The following is a 17,909-nucleotide window of genomic DNA, read 5'->3' on the forward strand; positions in this document are numbered from 1 at the left end:
CATCCAATCTAAGCCCAGCAGGCAGTGAGAGGTAGGAAAAAAAACAACCCAAAATGAGTAGCACAGATCAATCAAAACGAGACTGACTAGACTTGGGAAGTAACAGATAAGGACATAAAAACAGTTATCAAAATGGTCTTCAAAAAGTAAAATAGCCAGATGTTGCTGCAGGCACTTGTAGTCCCAGCTACTCGCAAAGCTGAGGCAAGAGAATCGCTTAAGCCCAGGAGTCTGAGGTTGCTGTGAGCTGTGATGCCACTGCACTCTACCCAGGGCGACAGCTTGAGGCTCTGACTCAAAAAAAAAAAAAAAAGCCCCAAATCAAACTTCTAGAGATTGACAACCACAGTGATGAAGAATCCAGTGGCTGGGCTTAACAGATTAGACATTACGGGAGAATCACTAGAGAAGATTAGAAAATTATCAGAAGGTTAGAGAACTTGAAGAACACACAGAATTTTCCTAACTTGCCTACAAGTTTAAGCATTTTCATTATCAAATGAGGGTGGAGAGTGGGAGATTACTGGATACAGAACCAAAGAACATGATTTTTTTTTTTTTTTTTTTGGGAGACAGAGTCTCAAGCTATCGCCCTGGGTAGAGTCCTGTGACGTCACAGCTCACAGCAACCTCAAACTCTTGGGCTTAAATGATTCTCTTGCCTCAGCCTCCCAAGTAGCTGGGACAATAGGTGTCCACCACAATGCCTGGCTATTTTGATGTTGTTGTTGTCATCATTGTTTTAGCTGCCCCACGCCGGGTTGGAACTGCCAGCCTCAGTGTATGTGGCCAGCACCCTACCCACTGAGCTACAGGTGCTGCCAAAGAGCATGCTTTTCCATCCCAGCTCTTTCCATGAGCCATGGAAAGAGCAAGTCACACACCCTGGCAGACTGTTTGGTTTTGCCCCTTTCCACTTGAAAAAGTCAAAATTAAAAAAATAAAGGGCTTTGTAAACATTTTTTTAAACCACCAATTTTCTAAATAAACTGCGTCTAAGCTAATATATGGTAACGAACTGCACATAGGGCACAAACTGAACCCCCCCACAAACTTCCTGTGAAGACATGGGAGGCTATGCTGTCACTTCCTGTGCTGCTGCTGCTTTCTGGACACACGTGGAGAACCAGGCTCCAGCCCAGGTACACTCAGCCCAGGGGTGCACAGCAAGTGTGCCAGCCAGAGCTCAAAGAGGAGTGAGGAGACACAAACCTTCCCAATGTCATGCAGCGTTGCCAGCTCCAGAATCTGAGAGAGAACGTCCAACGCAGAACGCAAGAATCCCCCAAACTTTTCAGTGCTGTTCTGAAGATCCAAGGTAACCTTGGGAAGGTGAGGAGAGAGCACAGCGTTATTGGCACTCTTGTTCAGGCTATGCGCAACAGAGACACAAACGTCTGCCATGACGTGGCGAGAAGCTTCCACTGTGTAGCCTGCATATTCACTGTCCAGGGTGAGTATGTGTTTTAGGCACTAGGAAAATAACTCAAAAAGGAAATTCCAGATAGCTATATAAAAACTTAAATTTCAAAGGCACCCTCCAAGTTATTCATACAACACTACAGAAAGAAATAATTCCGCTCAGTGAGTGGGGTGCCGGCCCCATATGCCGAGGGTGGTGGGTTCGAACCCAGCCCCGGCCAAACTGCAACAAAAAAAAAAATAGCCGGGCGTTGTGGTGGGCGCCTGTAGTCCCAGCTGCTGCGGGAGGCTGAGGCAAGAGAATCACGTAGGCCCAGGAGTGGAGGTTGCTGTGAGCCGTGTGACACCATGGCGCTCTACCCAAGGGCAGTACAGTGAGACTCTGTCTCTACAAAAAAAAAAAAAAAAAGAAATAAATAATTCCTAACCTACTGTCATAATGAGAAAAAATTGTCAAATGTCCATCATAACCAGTATGTATACATGACATGTCAAAAAATATAAAATATAAAGTCCTATTCCATATATATCAAGATCCCTGGGAGAAATCACTATCAAATTCACACACCGTTGTTCAATCTGGGTACAATAAAATATTACATCAGGGTTTTTTTTCTGTTTTTTTGGAAACAGAGTTTCACTATGTCACCCCGGGTAGAGTGCCATGGCATCACAGCTCATAGCAACCTCAAACTCTTGGGCTTAAGCGATTCTCCTGCCTTAGCCTCCCAAGTAGCTGGGACTACAGGCACCCACCACAATGCCTGGCTATTTTGTGGTTGTAGTTGTTATTGTTGTTTCGCAGGCCCGGGGTGGGTTCAAACCCACCAGTTCCAGTGTATATGGCTGGTGCCCTAGCCACTGAGTACAGGTACGGAGCCTATTAAAGCAGTTTTAAAATGCACAAAGAAGGATTCCACGTGGCAGCACATGTAATTCAGTGGGTAGGGTGCCAGCCACATACACAGAGGCTGGCGGGTTCAAATACGGCCTGAGCCAGCTAAAATCAACAATGCCAACTACAAAAAAAAAAAAAAAACAGCCAGGCATTGTGGTCGGCACCTGTAGTTCCAGCCTACCAAGAGCAATATAGGAGGAGGAGGAAGAGGAAGACTAGGAGATGAAGAAGAGGAAAAGGGGGAGGAAGAAGAAGAGGAAGAGGAAGAGGAAGAAGTCCACTTAATTAACTTACACAGCAGTTCTCCTACTTTCCAGCCTCAGAGAATGATCAGGCTCACAGACATAATGTATGAGGACCAAGCTGAGGAGAGACTGATTTATGAAAATAAATGTTGGCAAAAAGTCATGATAGAAAAGAAGGTGCTTGGTGAACTTAATCTTAAGCATCCATGAGGAAGAGAAAAAAACTCTCTAGGCAAAGTCAGGAAGCAGGCAAGAGACAGGCAGGAAATGAAAATGGGAGTGGATCTAAATGCTGTGACCACACTAGGGTCCACCTGTGTGTGCTTTCAACAGACCAGGCAAAGGAAGACAAAGTCCAACATTCAGACCACTGAGGAACCAAGTGACAGAGTAACATGACAGTGTCATGTAGGAACAGGAGTCCGGGGGAAGGGGTCCCCTCTACTGGCACAATAGCCTTTCCTCTCCCAGACAACAGGGGACAGGAGGAGAAAGGAGGCATGGAAAGCTAGTGGGGGGGAGCAGGGGGTAGCTCCTAAATTAAAAGCAGGAGGTCCTGGGGTGAGAAAAAGATTGCCCCAGACTTTTTCGAAGAGCTGCACAAGTTCTATACAGACTAGAAAACTAAAGCAAGAAACCAGGGAAGAGACAAGGGTCATAGAGGGGCGGGAAGGGCTGCACAGAAGTGGGGAGCGTGGAGGCTGAGCAGCTCGGAAGGCTCCAAAGCACTAACAGGTCTAGCAAGACACACCAGCCGCTCCACACACATAGGGAGAACTCTGTGCGGCAGGAGCTGATGAGGGGAGCAAGGTAGCAGGGAAGCAGGAGTCCAAGATATTGGGAAGGCAGAGCTTTAGAACATCCTTGGAGACCAGGATGTTCCAGAAGGAAGGTGACAGAGAGCAGCAGACACCGGGAGCACGCACAGGGCTCCGAATTACAGGTGACCTGAGCTGAAACAGTGGAAATGAGAAGCCTTCTCCATGTGGCATTTTCAACACATGCTCCTCTACTCTGGGAGTTGACATGAGGATCCTGTAGCTAAACAGAAGCTCCAAATCATTTGTAAAATGTGGTTGGAGACTTATCTTTCAGTATCAGTATCAATATCCTTCAGAAAAGAAGCCACATAATGTTTATGAATGGTTTTCCAAAAATGAAAAGTATTTTTAGTAATACGAAAAGATGAACACCTGGGGATGTTTGTCAAGAAATATGTTAATTACAATAAATTATTTTGTAGTGGAAAAAAAAGAAATATGTTAAGATTTTTGTGAAATAACCTTTAAAGTGAAAAATCCTTTAAAGTTTATGTTGTTGTTGTTTTTTCCAGAGACACAGTCTCACTTTGTAGCCCTTGGTAGAGTGCTGTGGCGTCACAGCTCACACCAACCTCCAGCTTTTGGGCTTAGGCGATTCTCTTGCCTCAGCCTCCCGAGTAGCTGGGACTATGAGTGCCCGCCACAATGCCCAGCTACTTTTTTGTTGCAATTTGGCCGGGGCCGGTGCCCTACTCACTGAGCCACAGGTGCTGCCCATAAATTTTATGTTTTTGAAAAACATTTTGAACAAGGAGAAAAGCATTTCACATTCTGGAGAGGCCAACTGAAATTACCTAATTATCTGTGACACCCGTTTTCCCTAAGTTAATCTTCAAATAAGTTTGCTCACATCTAAAAATTAGTAATAAGAATATTCAGAAAATTCTAAAGAAAAATGGAGGATATGATCCCTTCAAAAATATGTCATGACATGGGCGGCGCCTGTGGCTCAGTGGATAGGGCACTTGCCCCATATACAGGGTGGCGGGTTCAAACCCAGCCCCGGCCAAACTGCAACAACAACAAAAAATAGCCGGGCGTTGTGGCGGGCACCTGTAGTCCTAGCTACTCGGGAGGCTGAGGCAAGAGAATCGCCTAAGCTCCAGGAGTTGGAGGTTGCTGTGAGCTGTGACGCCACGCCACTCTACCGAAGGCAATAAAGTGAAACTGTCTCTACAAAAAAGAAAAAAAAATATGTCATGACACTACAGTAATTGGTAAGTCTCGTTCTAATTGATGAACAGACAGATGTGACAAAACAGTAACTGAAGCCACAGCACCATGAAAAAATAGTGTTAGAGAAAGGGAGTAATTCAAACCAATCAGTGCAGAAAAATGAATCATTCAGTAAACAGAGTTGGGTACAATGATTAGGCAACTGAAAAAAAATTGAGACCTACATTTCATATCTAACGAGTTGCAGATATGTAGAAAATTTTAAGTAAAAACAAAGAATAAAAGAACTGAAATACAACTACATAGCAAAGAGTCAACAGAGCAGACTGCTCTCCTTAAGGGGGTGTCTGGTAAACAGTCCCCTACATTGACAGAAACTCCCCCTAACTGAGAAGGGGACTCCCTCTACTAAGAAGGGGGCTCACTGTACCCAGACTATTGGAGACACATGGGATATGCTACCTCATTTCTTCTGCAGGTCTAGACTTTTGTCTCCTTTTGGGCAGAAGGTTTCTGCATGCCTAGACATTGCTGCATTTTCCTGTGCATCCAGTGAGAGGGAGAAGGCAAAGGAAGCCTGTACCCGCATCCTTCCAGAATCCATGGAGACCACTTCCCCGCTAACCTGGCTGTACGTCCTCGCTTCTCACTGTAATGTAGCTTAGCTGGGAGCGCAACTAGTGTCCAGTCCCTCAGGTCCCTCTAGTGAGTCTCTGAACTCAAGCTGTTCTTGGGAAGTCTAGATACAATATCCACAAACCCCCAGAAATTATTTCTGTAATATGAAAATCCAAAATATTTGTATGACAGAAGTTACCATACACAAAACTCAAAGACATACTTGACAAACTAATTATAACTTACGTCTCAAAAGGCTAACTTATATGTGTATACACATGTGAATATGTATGCACATGCCCTAATAAATCCTAAGAAAAACCCCAACAATCTCTTAGGAGTACATGTGCATACATATCTGCAGAAGAGGCAGAGGCCCGTACCTTGTAGTTGGCGTGAGTAGCTTTGAGGACGTCATGCAATTTGAGGTATGAAGGGAGATGGTAGAAACTCCCCAGTGATGAGGATTTGCTTGTTGTCACAGGCCCTGAAGGATCAGATTGTCTGGAGGCTTCAAAAATACACACACAAAAGATAAACTTTTAGGTCAAAAGTAAAACCTTGCCAAGTTTAAAGGAGATTGTTGGAAATAACGATTTATTTTTTTAACGAGCATTCTAGCAGAAAAAATTCAAATCTTTCCTGTGACTTTTTGAACTAGAAGTGATGAGAAGATGACTGACAAACACTAAGTAGGACCTGAGTCCTAAAAACAACAACCTCAGAGCAGCAGCAGCAGCAGCAGCGCGGTGACGCTGTCAGCTTCTGCGGCTGCTTTGTGAGGCAGCAGCCTGACACTCCAGGGAGCAGCTAACTCAAAGACCACTCGCCAATCCCAGGTCCTCTCTGAGTCTAAGGTTCCCTGGGAGAGGCACCAAGGGACTGGCCCCCCTGCCAACTGACTTCAGGAAGTGTTAGGCAATCAGACAGGGATGACAGGAACATGTGTTGAAAGTTGTAACAAATGTTATCATTAAACTGACACTAAGCACTGAAGTGCCAACCAAGATACACAACTATTGTCCAGTTTTAAGCACTTCTGACTCCGAGCCCTTCCATTATTTTTAATTCATCAGAAAGATGACTGCTTACATACTAATAATTTTGCATGTGTAAAGTCCAAAACTTTTAAAACTGATTAATACTCCTGCTGTATTATATCTAATTCTTAGAAAAGAGCATCTTTAAAAAATCTTTAATTAAAAGAAGTAAATAAAAAATAAAAAACCTTAATGTGTTGGTCAAGGATAAAAAATTTCATTTATAGGCAGGAGGAAAGAGTTCAAGGGGATCTACTAAACATGGTGACTACAGTTAATAACAATGTATTATATGCTTGAAAATCACCAAGAGATGTTACGTGTTCTCACAACAAAGAAATGTAAGTATGTGAGGTAATGCACATGCTAATTAGCATTCCACACCGTATACATATTCCAAAACATCACGCTGCATGTATCATAGATACATGTATTATTTAAATTTCTGAATTAAAAATAAATAAGTAAATATCCTTGATATAAACACTATACAAACAGAACGAATGGGAGGAACCATGAAAGTGGGTCGGGGGTATGCACACAAAGGTGTCCAGAACACAAGCAGCAGTGGTCACTACATGCCTGGCTGGGCTCCCTTTTGCCCTCCAGTGTTCGCCAAGAACAATGTGGACGGGTGTCAGTAAACTGCAGCCACCTTGATCCTGGCCCTGTCTGCCCTGGCATGTTCCTACGTGTAAAAGTCCCTCCAGACTCCAGAGTGCAGCAGGCTCCCCCAACTTGGATGACTCATCCCCACCTGCTCTTCCCTTTAGCTCTTCCAAATAAAATATAAACATTCCACTTCCAACATATCAGTCTACTCCTAGCCCCCCAACCCTACCCTAAGAGAGGAGAGCCAGGCCCTTGCTGTGGCTAGGCCTGCAGACTATGGGGACTCCATCTCAGCAATGACACTTGTAGATGTTTAAGAGCACAAGGTGGTCCATGTACATTCAGTAGTAGTCTTTAACACCTCATACCCTACCTGGGGAAACCTTTCCTGATGTCACTGTTATGTTATTTTAGTTCCATAAAATACCAAGTTACCACTCAAACCCTAGGTTACTATGTGATAGATGGTGCGGTCCCGGCTTCCTCCCTGGTGCTGCCTCCTACCTGTGCTGGTCTCGCTGCCTTTCTTGGGACTCAGTGGGACAGATGCCTGTTCTCCCGGTTCTTTCTCCTTTCCCTTTCGCCGGATAGGACTTAGAGAAGGGGGGTTTGTTAGAGAAGGTAAGGCTGCCTAAAACAGAGAATAAAGCATGTGATGGAAGTACACAATTGATACAGAACTGAGAACTAAGAGGTACAGTCTTACCCAAGCAGTTCGTTTCACCCCCGTCACCCACACTTACAGAGCTCGGGTACTCTACACACACTGACTGCTTCACTCCCACAAGTAGGACTCAGGGAGTCGGTCACTGCCCAAGGCCACTGGAGTCTTCCGACCCAACTCCTCCAGGGCATTCTATGTTAGCCATGACACACAAAAGGATAAAAAGCAGCATTTTTTTTTTTTTTTGTAGAGACAGAGTCTCACTTTACCGCCCTTGGTAGAGTGCCATGACGTCACACGGCTCACAGCAACCTCCGGCTTTTGGGCTTACGCGATTCTCTTGCCTCAGCCTCCCGAGCAGCTGGGAATACAGGTGCCCGCCACAATGCCCGGCTATTAAAAAGCAGCATTTTAAAGTCCTTTTTTCAAGTGAGGAAACAGGCTCAGAAACAAAGTGACTTATTTAAGGCCCCAACTAATTAGTAGCAGAGCTAAAACTCAGCAAGCCCAGATGTATCCATAAACCGCAGACTCTCTCCCATACACAACACGTAGAGAACACAGAATGCTCAGCTCCCACTAAGAGGAGGCAGTGGAAAGGGCAGAGTGAGGACAGGGTGAAGAGACGATGACTGAGATGTGGACTTCAAGTCTTAGGTCTGTGAATCACTCACTTCCTGATCTCAGAAAAGTGCTAGCTGAGGTCTCAATGTCTGTCCCTCCCACAGCCACCACCAAATTCATGTGTTGAACCCTAATCCCTAAGGTGCTGGTATTAGGAAGGAGGGTCTTTGGAAAATAACTAAGTCATGAAGTGCAGCCCTTGTGAATGGATTTGTGTTCTTATGAAAGGGAGCCCAAAAGCTCCACTGCCCCTTCCAACACAGGAGGGCACAGCTGCCTTCCAGCTATCCATAAGGAAGCAGCCCCTCACCAGAGACTGAATCTGCTGGCACCCTGACTTAGACTGTCAACCTCCAGAACTGTAAGAAATGATTTCTTTGGAGGAAGGAGCAAGATGGCGGCTGAGTAACAGCTTCCTTGCAACTGGGCACAGTGAGACTGGGGAGAGAAGACTCCAGTTATCTCTTGCTGGAGGGATCTGTCCAGAAACATCCCCTTGGGGACACAGGGAGTCAGCGAGAGACTTCTGGACCCCATGAGGAGGACAAAAGCAGTGGAAAACTGGACTCATCAAAACCCTAGTCCAGGGCGGCGCCTGTGGCTCAGTGAGTAGGGCACCGGCCCCATATGCCGAGGGTGGCGGGTTCAAACCCAGCCCCGGCCAAACTGCAACAAGAAAAAAATAGCCGGGCGTTGTGGCAGGCGCCTGTAGTCCCAGTTACTTGGGAGGCTGAGGCAAGAGAATCACATAAGCCTAAGAGCTGGAGGTTGCTGTGAGCCGTGTGATGCCACGGCACTCTACGGAGGGCAGTAAAGTGAGACTCTGTCTCTACGAAAAAAAAAAAAAACAACCCTAGTCCAGAGGCACGGTAACTTACAGAGCAAGAGGAAGTGAAAGGAAAATTAGGGCAAGGAAACAAATAAAAGAACACTCATGAGGAAGAATCAGCAGAAAAATCCTGGCAATATAAAAAACCAGTCCAGAGCAACACCACCACCACCCCCAAGGGTCTGTAGCTACTGCAGAAGTTCCCACCTATAAAGAAAAGTTAGAAATGACAGAAAGGAAATTTAGAATACAGATGATGAAAACAATGAAGGAAACTGCTGATAAAGTAGAAAATAACCAAAAGGAAATCTAAAAACAGAATCAAATAAGAGATGAACGATATGAAGAATATAGAAAGGATATAGCAGAGCTGAAGGGACTGAAGCAGTCAATTAGGGAAATTAAAGATGCAATAGAAAGTATCAACAACAGATTAGACCACACAGAAAAAATAATTTCAGAGATAGAAGACAAAGTTCTTGAGATATCTCAAATAGTTAAAGAGGCAGAAATGAAGAGAAAGAAAGCAGAACGTTCACTGACAGAATTATGGGACTTTATGAAGCATTCGAACATATGAGTTATAGGCATCCCAGAAGGAGAAGAAGAATGCCCCAGTGGAATGGAAGCCATACTAGAGAATATTATAAATTAAAATTTCCCAAATATCACCAAAGATTCTGACACAGTTCTTTTTTTTTTGGTTTTTGGCCGGGGCTAGGTTTGAACCCCCCACCTCCGGCATATGGGACCGGTGCCCTACTCCTTGAGCCACAGGCACCACCCCTGACACAGTTCTTTCAGAGGGATATCAGACCCCAGGTCGCCTCAACTCTAACCGAGCTTCTCCAAGACACATAGTAATGAACCTGTCCAAAGTCAAGACAAAAGAAAAGATTCTTCAAGCTGCCAGGAGTAAGCGCCAGTTGACCTACAGGGGCAAATCCATCAGGGTGACTGCAGACTTCTCTAATGTAACTTTTCAAGCAAGAAGACAATGGTCATCGACCTTTAATCTACTTAAACAGAACAACTTCCAGTCCAGAATTCTATAGCCTGCTAAGCTAAGCTTTAAAATTGACAGAGAAATCAAATCATTTACTGATATATAAACATTGAGGAAATTCGCCATAACAAGACCAGCTCCACAGGAAATACCTCAACCTGTTCTGCACACTGACCTCCACAAAGGATCAACAGCAAAGTAAGAACTCAGAAATTAAAGGACAGAACCTAACCTCCACAATGATGTGAAAAGATAAAACTAAGCAATGGACTCTCACAAAATAAGATGAATAGAACACTACCACACTTATCAATTACCTCAATAAATGTTAATGGCTTGAATTTCCCACTGAAGAGGCATAGATTGGCTGGCTGGATTAAAAAACACAAGCCATCCATTTGCTGTCTGCAAGAAACACACCTGGCTTCAAAAGACAAATTAAAACACCGAGTTAAGGGTTGGAAGACAATTTTTCAGGCAAACGGAATTCAGAAGAAAAGAGGAGTTGCAATCTTATTTCAGATACATTACAGATACAGTAGTTTTAAAGCAACTAAAGTCAAAAAAGGCAATGATTGTCACTTCATATTGGTCAAGGGAAAAATACAACAAGAAGACATTTCAATTCTAAATATTTACGCACCCAACTTAAATGCTCTTGAAATAGATTCTTGAAACAGCCCTTACTCAATCTGAGCAATATGATATCCTATAACACCTTATAATAGGGGACTTTAACACTCCTCTTACAGAGCTGGACAGATCCTCTAAACAGAAATTAAACAAAGTTATAAGGGACTTAAGTGAGATCCTAGAACAACAGTGCTTGATAGATGCATATAGAACACTCCACCTCAAAGATGAATATACATTTTTCTCCTCACCGCAAGGAACATTCTCCAAAATTGATCAGATCCTGGGACACAAAACAAATATCAACAGAATCAAAAGAATTGAAATTTTACCTTGTATTTTCTCAGACCACAAGGCACTAAAGGTGGAACTCAACTCCCACAAAAACGTTCAACTCCACACAAAGGATTGGAAATTAAACAACCTTCTGTTGAATGACAGTTGGGTGCAGGAAGAAATAAAAGAGGAAATCATTATCTTCCTTGAGCATAACAACAATGAAGACACAAGCTACCAAAACCTGTGGGATACTGCAAAAGCAGTTCTGAGAGGAAAATTTATCACTTTAGATGCCTACATTAGAAACATGGAAAGAGAGCGCATGAACAAACTTATAAGCCATCTTATGGAACTGGAAAAATTCCAAGCCTAAATTCCTAAGCCTAAACCCAGCAGAAGAAAAGAAATCTCCAAAATTAAATCAGAGATCAATGAAATTGAAAACAAAAGAATCATTCAGAAAATTAATGAAACAAAGAGTTGGTTTTTTTGTTTTTTTTTTTGTGGTTTTTGGCCGGGGCTAGGTTTGAACCCGCCACCTCTGGCATATGGGACCGGCGCCCTACTCCTTGAGCCACAGGCACCGCCCAAAGAGTTGGTTTTTTGAAAAAATAAATAAAATAGATAAACCATTGGCCAGACTAACGAGAAATAGAAAAGTAAAATCTCTAGTAACCTCAATCAGAAATGATAAAGGGGAAATAACAACTGATGCCACAGAGGTACAAGAGATCATCTCTGAATACTACCAGAAACTCTATGCCCAGAAATTTGACAATGTGAAGGAAATGGACCAATATTTGGAATCACACCCTCTCCCTAGACTTAGCCAGAAAGAAACAGAGCTCCTGAACAGACCGATTTCAAGATTAAAGAAACAATAAAAAATCTTCCAACAAAAAAATGCCCTGGTCCGGATGGCTTCACACCAGAATCCTATCAAACCTTCAGGGAAGAGCTTATTCCCGTACTGCAGAAATTATTCCAAAAAATTGAGGAAGAAGGAATCTTCCCCAACACATTCTACGAAGCAAACATCACCCTGATACAAAAACCAGGAAAAGACCCAAACAAAAAGGAGAATTTCAGACCAATTTCACTAATGAATATAGATGCAAAAATTCTCAACAAAATCCTAGCCAATAGATTACAGCTTATCATCAAAAAAGTCATTCATCATGATCAAGTAAGTTTCATCCCAGGGATACAAGGCTGGTTTAACATACACAAGTCCATAAATGTTATCAACTGTGTCAACAGAAGCAAAAACAAAAATCATAGGATCCTCTCAATGGATGCAGAAAAAGCATTCAATAAGATCCAGCATCCTTTTCTAATTAGAACACTGAAGAGTACAGGCATAGGTGGTACATTTCTAAAACTGATTGAAGCTATCTATGACAAACCCACAGCTAATATTTTACTGAATGGAGTAAAACTGAAAGCTTTTCCTCTTAGAACTGGAACCAGACAAGGTTGTCCTCTGTGACCATTACTATTCAACATAGTGCTGAAAGTTCTAGCCAATACAATTAAGTAAGACAAGGAAATAAAGGGAATCCAAATGGGAGCAGAGGAGGTCAAACTCTCCCTCTTTGCTGACGATATGATCTTATACTTAGAAAACTCAACCACAAGACTCCTCGAAGTCATCAAAAAATACAGTAGTGTCAAAAAAAAAAATTCCAGTGCATTTATGGGCAGCACCTGTGGCTCAAAGGACTATGGCACCAGCCCCACAGGTCAAGAGGAGGTGGGTTCAAACCCAGCCCCGGCCAAAAAACTGCAAAAAAAAAAAAAAAATATATATATATATATATATATATACACACACACACACATACACACATATATATGTACACACACATATAGTAATGCCTCAGGATATAAAATCAATGTCCACAAGTCAGTAGCCTTTGTATACGGCAATAACAGTCAAGATGAGAGGCTAATTAAGGACACAACTCCCTTCACCATAGCTTCAAAGAAAATGAAATACCTAGGAATATAACTAACAAAAGAGGTGAAGGACCTCTATAAAGAAAATTATGAAATCCTAAGAAAGGAAATAGCAGAGGACTTTAACAAATGGAAGAACAGGGTGGTGCCTGTGGCTCAGTCGGTAAGGCGCCAGCCCCATATACCGAGGGTGGCGGGTTCAAACCCGGCCCCCGCCAAATTGCAACCAAAAAATAGCCGGGCGTGTGGCAGGCGCCTGTAGTCCCAGCTACTCGGGAGGGAGAGTAATAGCTTAAACCCAGGAGTTGGAGGTTGCTGTGAGCTGTGTGATGCCACGGCACTCTACCGAGGGCCATAAAGTGAGACTCTGTCTCTACAAAAAAAAACAAATGGAAGAACATACTATCCTCATGGCTGGGAAGAATCAACATCATTAAAGTGTCTATACTTCCCAAAGCAATCTACCAATACAATGCCATCCCTATTAAAATGCCAACATCATGCTTTCAAGACTTGGAAAAAAAGATGCTGCATTTTTTTTTTTTTTTGTAGTTTTTGGCCGGAGCTGGGTTTGAACCTGCCATCTCCGGCATACGGGGCTGGTGCCTACTCTTCTGAGCCACAGGCGCCACCCATGGATTCTGCATTTTGTATGGAACCAGAAAAAAAACAATATAGCTAAGGTAGTTCTTAGTAATAAAAACAAAGCCGGAGACATCGGCCTACCAGATTTTAGGCTGTACTACAAAGCCATAGTGTTCAAGACAGCATGGTACTGGCACAAAAATAGAGACATAGACATTTGGAATGAATAGAAAACCAGGAAATGAAACTAACATCTTATAACCACCTAATCTTCAATAAACCAAACAAGAACCTACCTTGGGGGAAAGACTCCCTATTCAATAAATGATGCTGGGAGAACTGGATATCCACATGTAAAAGACTGAAACTGGACCCACACCTTTCTCCACTCACAAATAATTGATTCAAGATAGATAAAGGACTTAAATTTAAGGCATGAAACAATAAAATCCTCAAGGAAAGCATAGGAAAAACACTGGAGATATCGGCCTGGGGAAAGACTTTATGAAGAAGACTGCCATGGCAATTGCAATAACAAAAATAAACAAATGGGACTTAACTAAACTGAAAAGCTTCTGTACAGCTAAGGTGACAACCAAAGCACACAGACAACCTACACAAGGGGAAAGGATATTTGCATATTTCGAATCAGACAAAAGCTTAATAACTAGGATCTATAGAGAACTCAAGTTAATCCACATGAAAAAAGTCAACAATCCTATATGTCAATGGGCAAGAGACATAAATAGAACCTTTTCTAAAGAAGACAGATGAATGGCTAACAAACACATGAAAAATATGCTCATCATCCCTAATTATTAATCAAAACCATCCTGAGATACCATCTAACCCCAGCGAGAATGGCCCACATCACAAAATCCCAAAACTGCAGATGCTGGCATGGATGTGGAGAGAAGGGAACACTTGCACACTGCTGGTGGGACTGCAAACTAATACAACATTTTTGGAAGGAAGTATGGAGAACCCTCAAAGAACTCAAGCTTGACCTCCCATTTAATCCTGCAATCAATCCCATTACTGGGCATCTACACAGAAGGAAAAAAATCCTTTTATCATAAGGACACTTGCACTAGACTATTTATTGCAGCTCAATTTACAATCACCAAAATGTGAAAACAGCCTAAATGTCGTCCAACCCAGGAATGGATTAAGCTGTGGTATATGTACGCCGTGGAATACTATTCAGCCATTAAAAAAAGTGGAGACTTTACAGCTTCTGTATTAACCTAGATGGAAGTGGAACACATTATTCTTAGTAAAGCATCACAAGAATGAAGGAGCATGAATCCTATGTACTCAATTTTGATATGAGAATAATTAATGACACAGTGGGGGTGGGAGAAGGGAAGAACAGAGAGAGGGAAAGAGGGATGGGGTGGGGTCTTGGTGTGTGCCACACCTTTTGGGGGCAAACACGATTGTAAGAGGGACTTTACGTAACAAATGCAACCAGTGTAATCTGTTTTCTTATAACCTCAATTAATCCCCAACAATAAAAAAAAATTTAAAAAATTTAAAAAAGAAATTATGTCTTTGATTTAAGCCACACAGGCCATCGTTTTATTTGTTTGTTTGTTTTTGGAGACAAAATCTCACTCTGTTGCCACCGGTTAGAATGCTGTGGCCTCGGCCTTGCTCACAGCAATCTTAAATTCCTGTGCTCAAGCAATTTTCCTATCTCTGCCTCCCATGTAGCTAGACTACAGACACCTACTACTATGATGTCCAGCTAATATTACTATGCTTAGTGGAGATGGGAGTCTCACTCTAAAGCATTCCTCCTGCCTTGGCCTCCTAGAGGGCTGGGATTACAGGTGTGAGCCACCACACCTGGCCATGGTATTTTGCTGTGGTAGCTCAAACTGACTCAAGATGGTTACCTTATACCTCTGAGCCTTGTCTGTAAAATGGCACGAACAGCTACTGGGATAATGGACAGGAAGGCGACAGGTGAGGATGCAGAGAGCATTCTAGAGGCTGCTGCACTGGAGCCTGCTTGGGGAAAGGAGCAAGCTCCCCTCAGGAAACAGGCACAATGGAGGGACACCCATAGAGGCAGGAAGTCGGGCAGTAGCTCCTGTAGCTGGGAGCATGGCAGGTGTGGGGTAAAGGGTACAGGGTTCCTGTTTGGGCCCTGAAATTGATTTTAGTGATGGCTGCACGACTCAGTGGGCATACTACACTCATTGTACACTTTAAATGGGTGGACTGTATAGTAAGGGAATTGCCTCAATAATGCTGTTTCAAAAAAAAAGGCTAATGCAATAAATCGATCTGGACCAGAATGGCAGAGAACACAGAAAAGTATGTGTGTGAGTATGAACTTGTAGCCTAAGGGAGAGTCTGTCTTTTTTTTGAGACAGAGTCTCACTATGTCCCTCTCAGTAGAGTGCTATGGCATCACAGCTCACAGCAACCTCAAACTCTTGAGTTCAAGCGATTCTCTTGCCTTAGCCTCCCAAGTAGCTGGGAGTACAGGCGTTCTCCACAACGGTTGGCTTTTTTTCTGTTGCAGTTAGCTGGCCCGGGCCGGGTTCGAATGGGCCACCTTGGTGTATGTGGCTGGCGCCGTAACCACTGTGCTATAGGTGCAAAGCCAAGAGTCTGTCTTAAAAAAAAAAAAAGAAAAAAATTCCTTGGCTTGGTTGCTGTCAGCTGTGACACCATAGCACTCTAGCAAGGTTGACATAATAAGACTCTGCACCCCCCCCCCCAAAAAAAAAGTACCAACAGATCCAGATGCTCTCATTTCTTTTCATTTCATCTTACACAAGCAAAATCTCTGTGCCGAGGCTATTTAAAGTGACACCTTGAAACAGGTTATAAGTATTGTTAACTACATTCCTATGAATGTGACATGGCATGGCCAGTTTTGTAACCTGCTTTAGTTGAGATGAGGGATTCAGTGTGGATTTGCAGTACCATTCTAACATGTGTCGACTATCATAGAGCAGGTGTTAGCCAAAATTTTATTCCTGCAAGTACAGATAGTTACATTTTATGAAAAAGAGACTAAGCAATGTGAATTATTAAAGGAGGATTTCCTTCAGAATGCAGGATTCCTGTGTGAAACTGTGTCAAATCAAATCAACTTGAATATTTTTTGCAACATAAAACTAAATCTGTGTATGATATACAGCAAAAAAATCCAGGCATTTCAGAAAAGCTTTTTTGTTTTGAACCCAAGACTGAGTCTCAAACTCTGTCGCCCTGGGTAGAGTGCCATGGTGTCATCACAGCTCACAGTAGCCTCAATCTCTTCCGCTCAAGTGATCCTCTTGCCTCAGCTTCCCAAGTAGCTGGGACTATTGCCATGTGCTACTGCACCAGCTAATTTTTCTATTTTCCGTAAAGACAGAGTCTCGTTCTTGTTCAGGCTGGTCTAAAACACCTAAGCTTCTGAAGGGACCCTCCTGCCTCAGCCTCCTACAGTATTAGAATTACAGACATGAGCCATCTCATCTGGCCTAAACTGTCTTTTTTCAAAACACTTCTTCAGCAGAAAATTTCAGTTAGCAATCATTTGAAGAATACGTAAGTATTCTAGACCTATTAATTGGACAAATACAATGAAAGGTTCACTAACTTTGAGAATTGTGACATTAAATCAGCGTTTCAGCCTCACCTAGTTGATATCACCCAGGCACCTGAAGAATTCATTGAACTTTCAGTAGATGATGTTTTAAAGTTATTTTTTTGATGTTTAAGAAAGATTCAATTGAAATATGGAAAAATGCAGTAGAACACCCAGACCTTCAACTACATGCCTGAAAAAAGCTTTCTTGCTTTTCAACCTCTTATTGCTATTAATCTACATTCTCCTACCTAATCCAAATCAAGATATCTTAAGGTCACAAATGATTGTTACCCACTGAGAGGATCCACTGAAACTGCGGACCTCCATGCTGCAACCAAATATTCACACGCTCTCCAACTAAAACTAGACACAACAAGTTTTTAAAAAGCTAGTTAACTTTAAAATTAACATAGTTTTCATTTTCCTTAATTATTAAGTGTGTAGAAGTTTGATTTTTACAAAACAATATATATTTTTAAGTATATCTAGTTGAAGTTTCTTGAATGTGGCCTTATTTGATTACACCTTTTTTTGTGTGTGCTGGGAGAATGAAGGGACATTTTATTGAGCTGTTTTTCTCACTTTTAGTTTGCCAATCTTACTCTCTCTGAGATTCAATTATCACCCAAGACATCAAAAGGCCTGCCCACTCCTCACGGGACGTGGAAGAGACAAATGGGCTATTGCTGTCTTTTACATTTTCCACCTGGAAAAGGAATAAATGTTCTAAGCACTACCTGTGTTCCTGTTAGATGCTACTATCTTTCCTAAGTGCCTTGGCCACAAAAGTGAACGATTACAGCTAAATTAATGCAGCTTCCAGCATGAACAGGTTCCCCAGCCCTGGCCCAAGAGCAGCAGGAGACTACAGGGTGAAGCTGGAGGTACAACTCTCCAGAG

The 17,909-nt window shown here is 42.7% G+C and overlaps 1 protein-coding gene across 4 annotated transcripts in view; it reads right to left on the reverse strand.

Moving 5' to 3' along the window:
• HTT (huntingtin) overlaps positions 1 to 17,909 on the reverse strand; it is a 172,619-nt gene that overhangs the window by 71,657 nt on the left and 83,053 nt on the right. For all 4 annotated transcript variants that reach the window (XR_008377225.1, XM_053577934.1, XM_053577933.1 and 1 more), the window contains exons 27-29: positions 7,337 to 7,463; positions 5,564 to 5,691; positions 1,213 to 1,323 (exon numbers count right to left, since the gene is read on the reverse strand). Coding sequence is in view for 3 of the 4 variants with exons in the window: in XM_053577934.1 (XP_053433909.1) it covers positions 1,213 to 1,323; positions 5,564 to 5,691; positions 7,337 to 7,463 (366 nt within the window). In the remaining variant the exon portion in view is untranslated. The remainder of the gene's footprint in view (positions 1 to 1,212; positions 1,324 to 5,563; positions 5,692 to 7,336; positions 7,464 to 17,909) is intronic.

Source organism: Nycticebus coucang, chromosome 23 (assembly GCF_027406575.1).
Source record: "Nycticebus coucang isolate mNycCou1 chromosome 23, mNycCou1.pri, whole genome shotgun sequence".
NCBI lineage: Eukaryota > Metazoa > Chordata > Mammalia > Primates > Lorisidae > Nycticebus > Nycticebus coucang.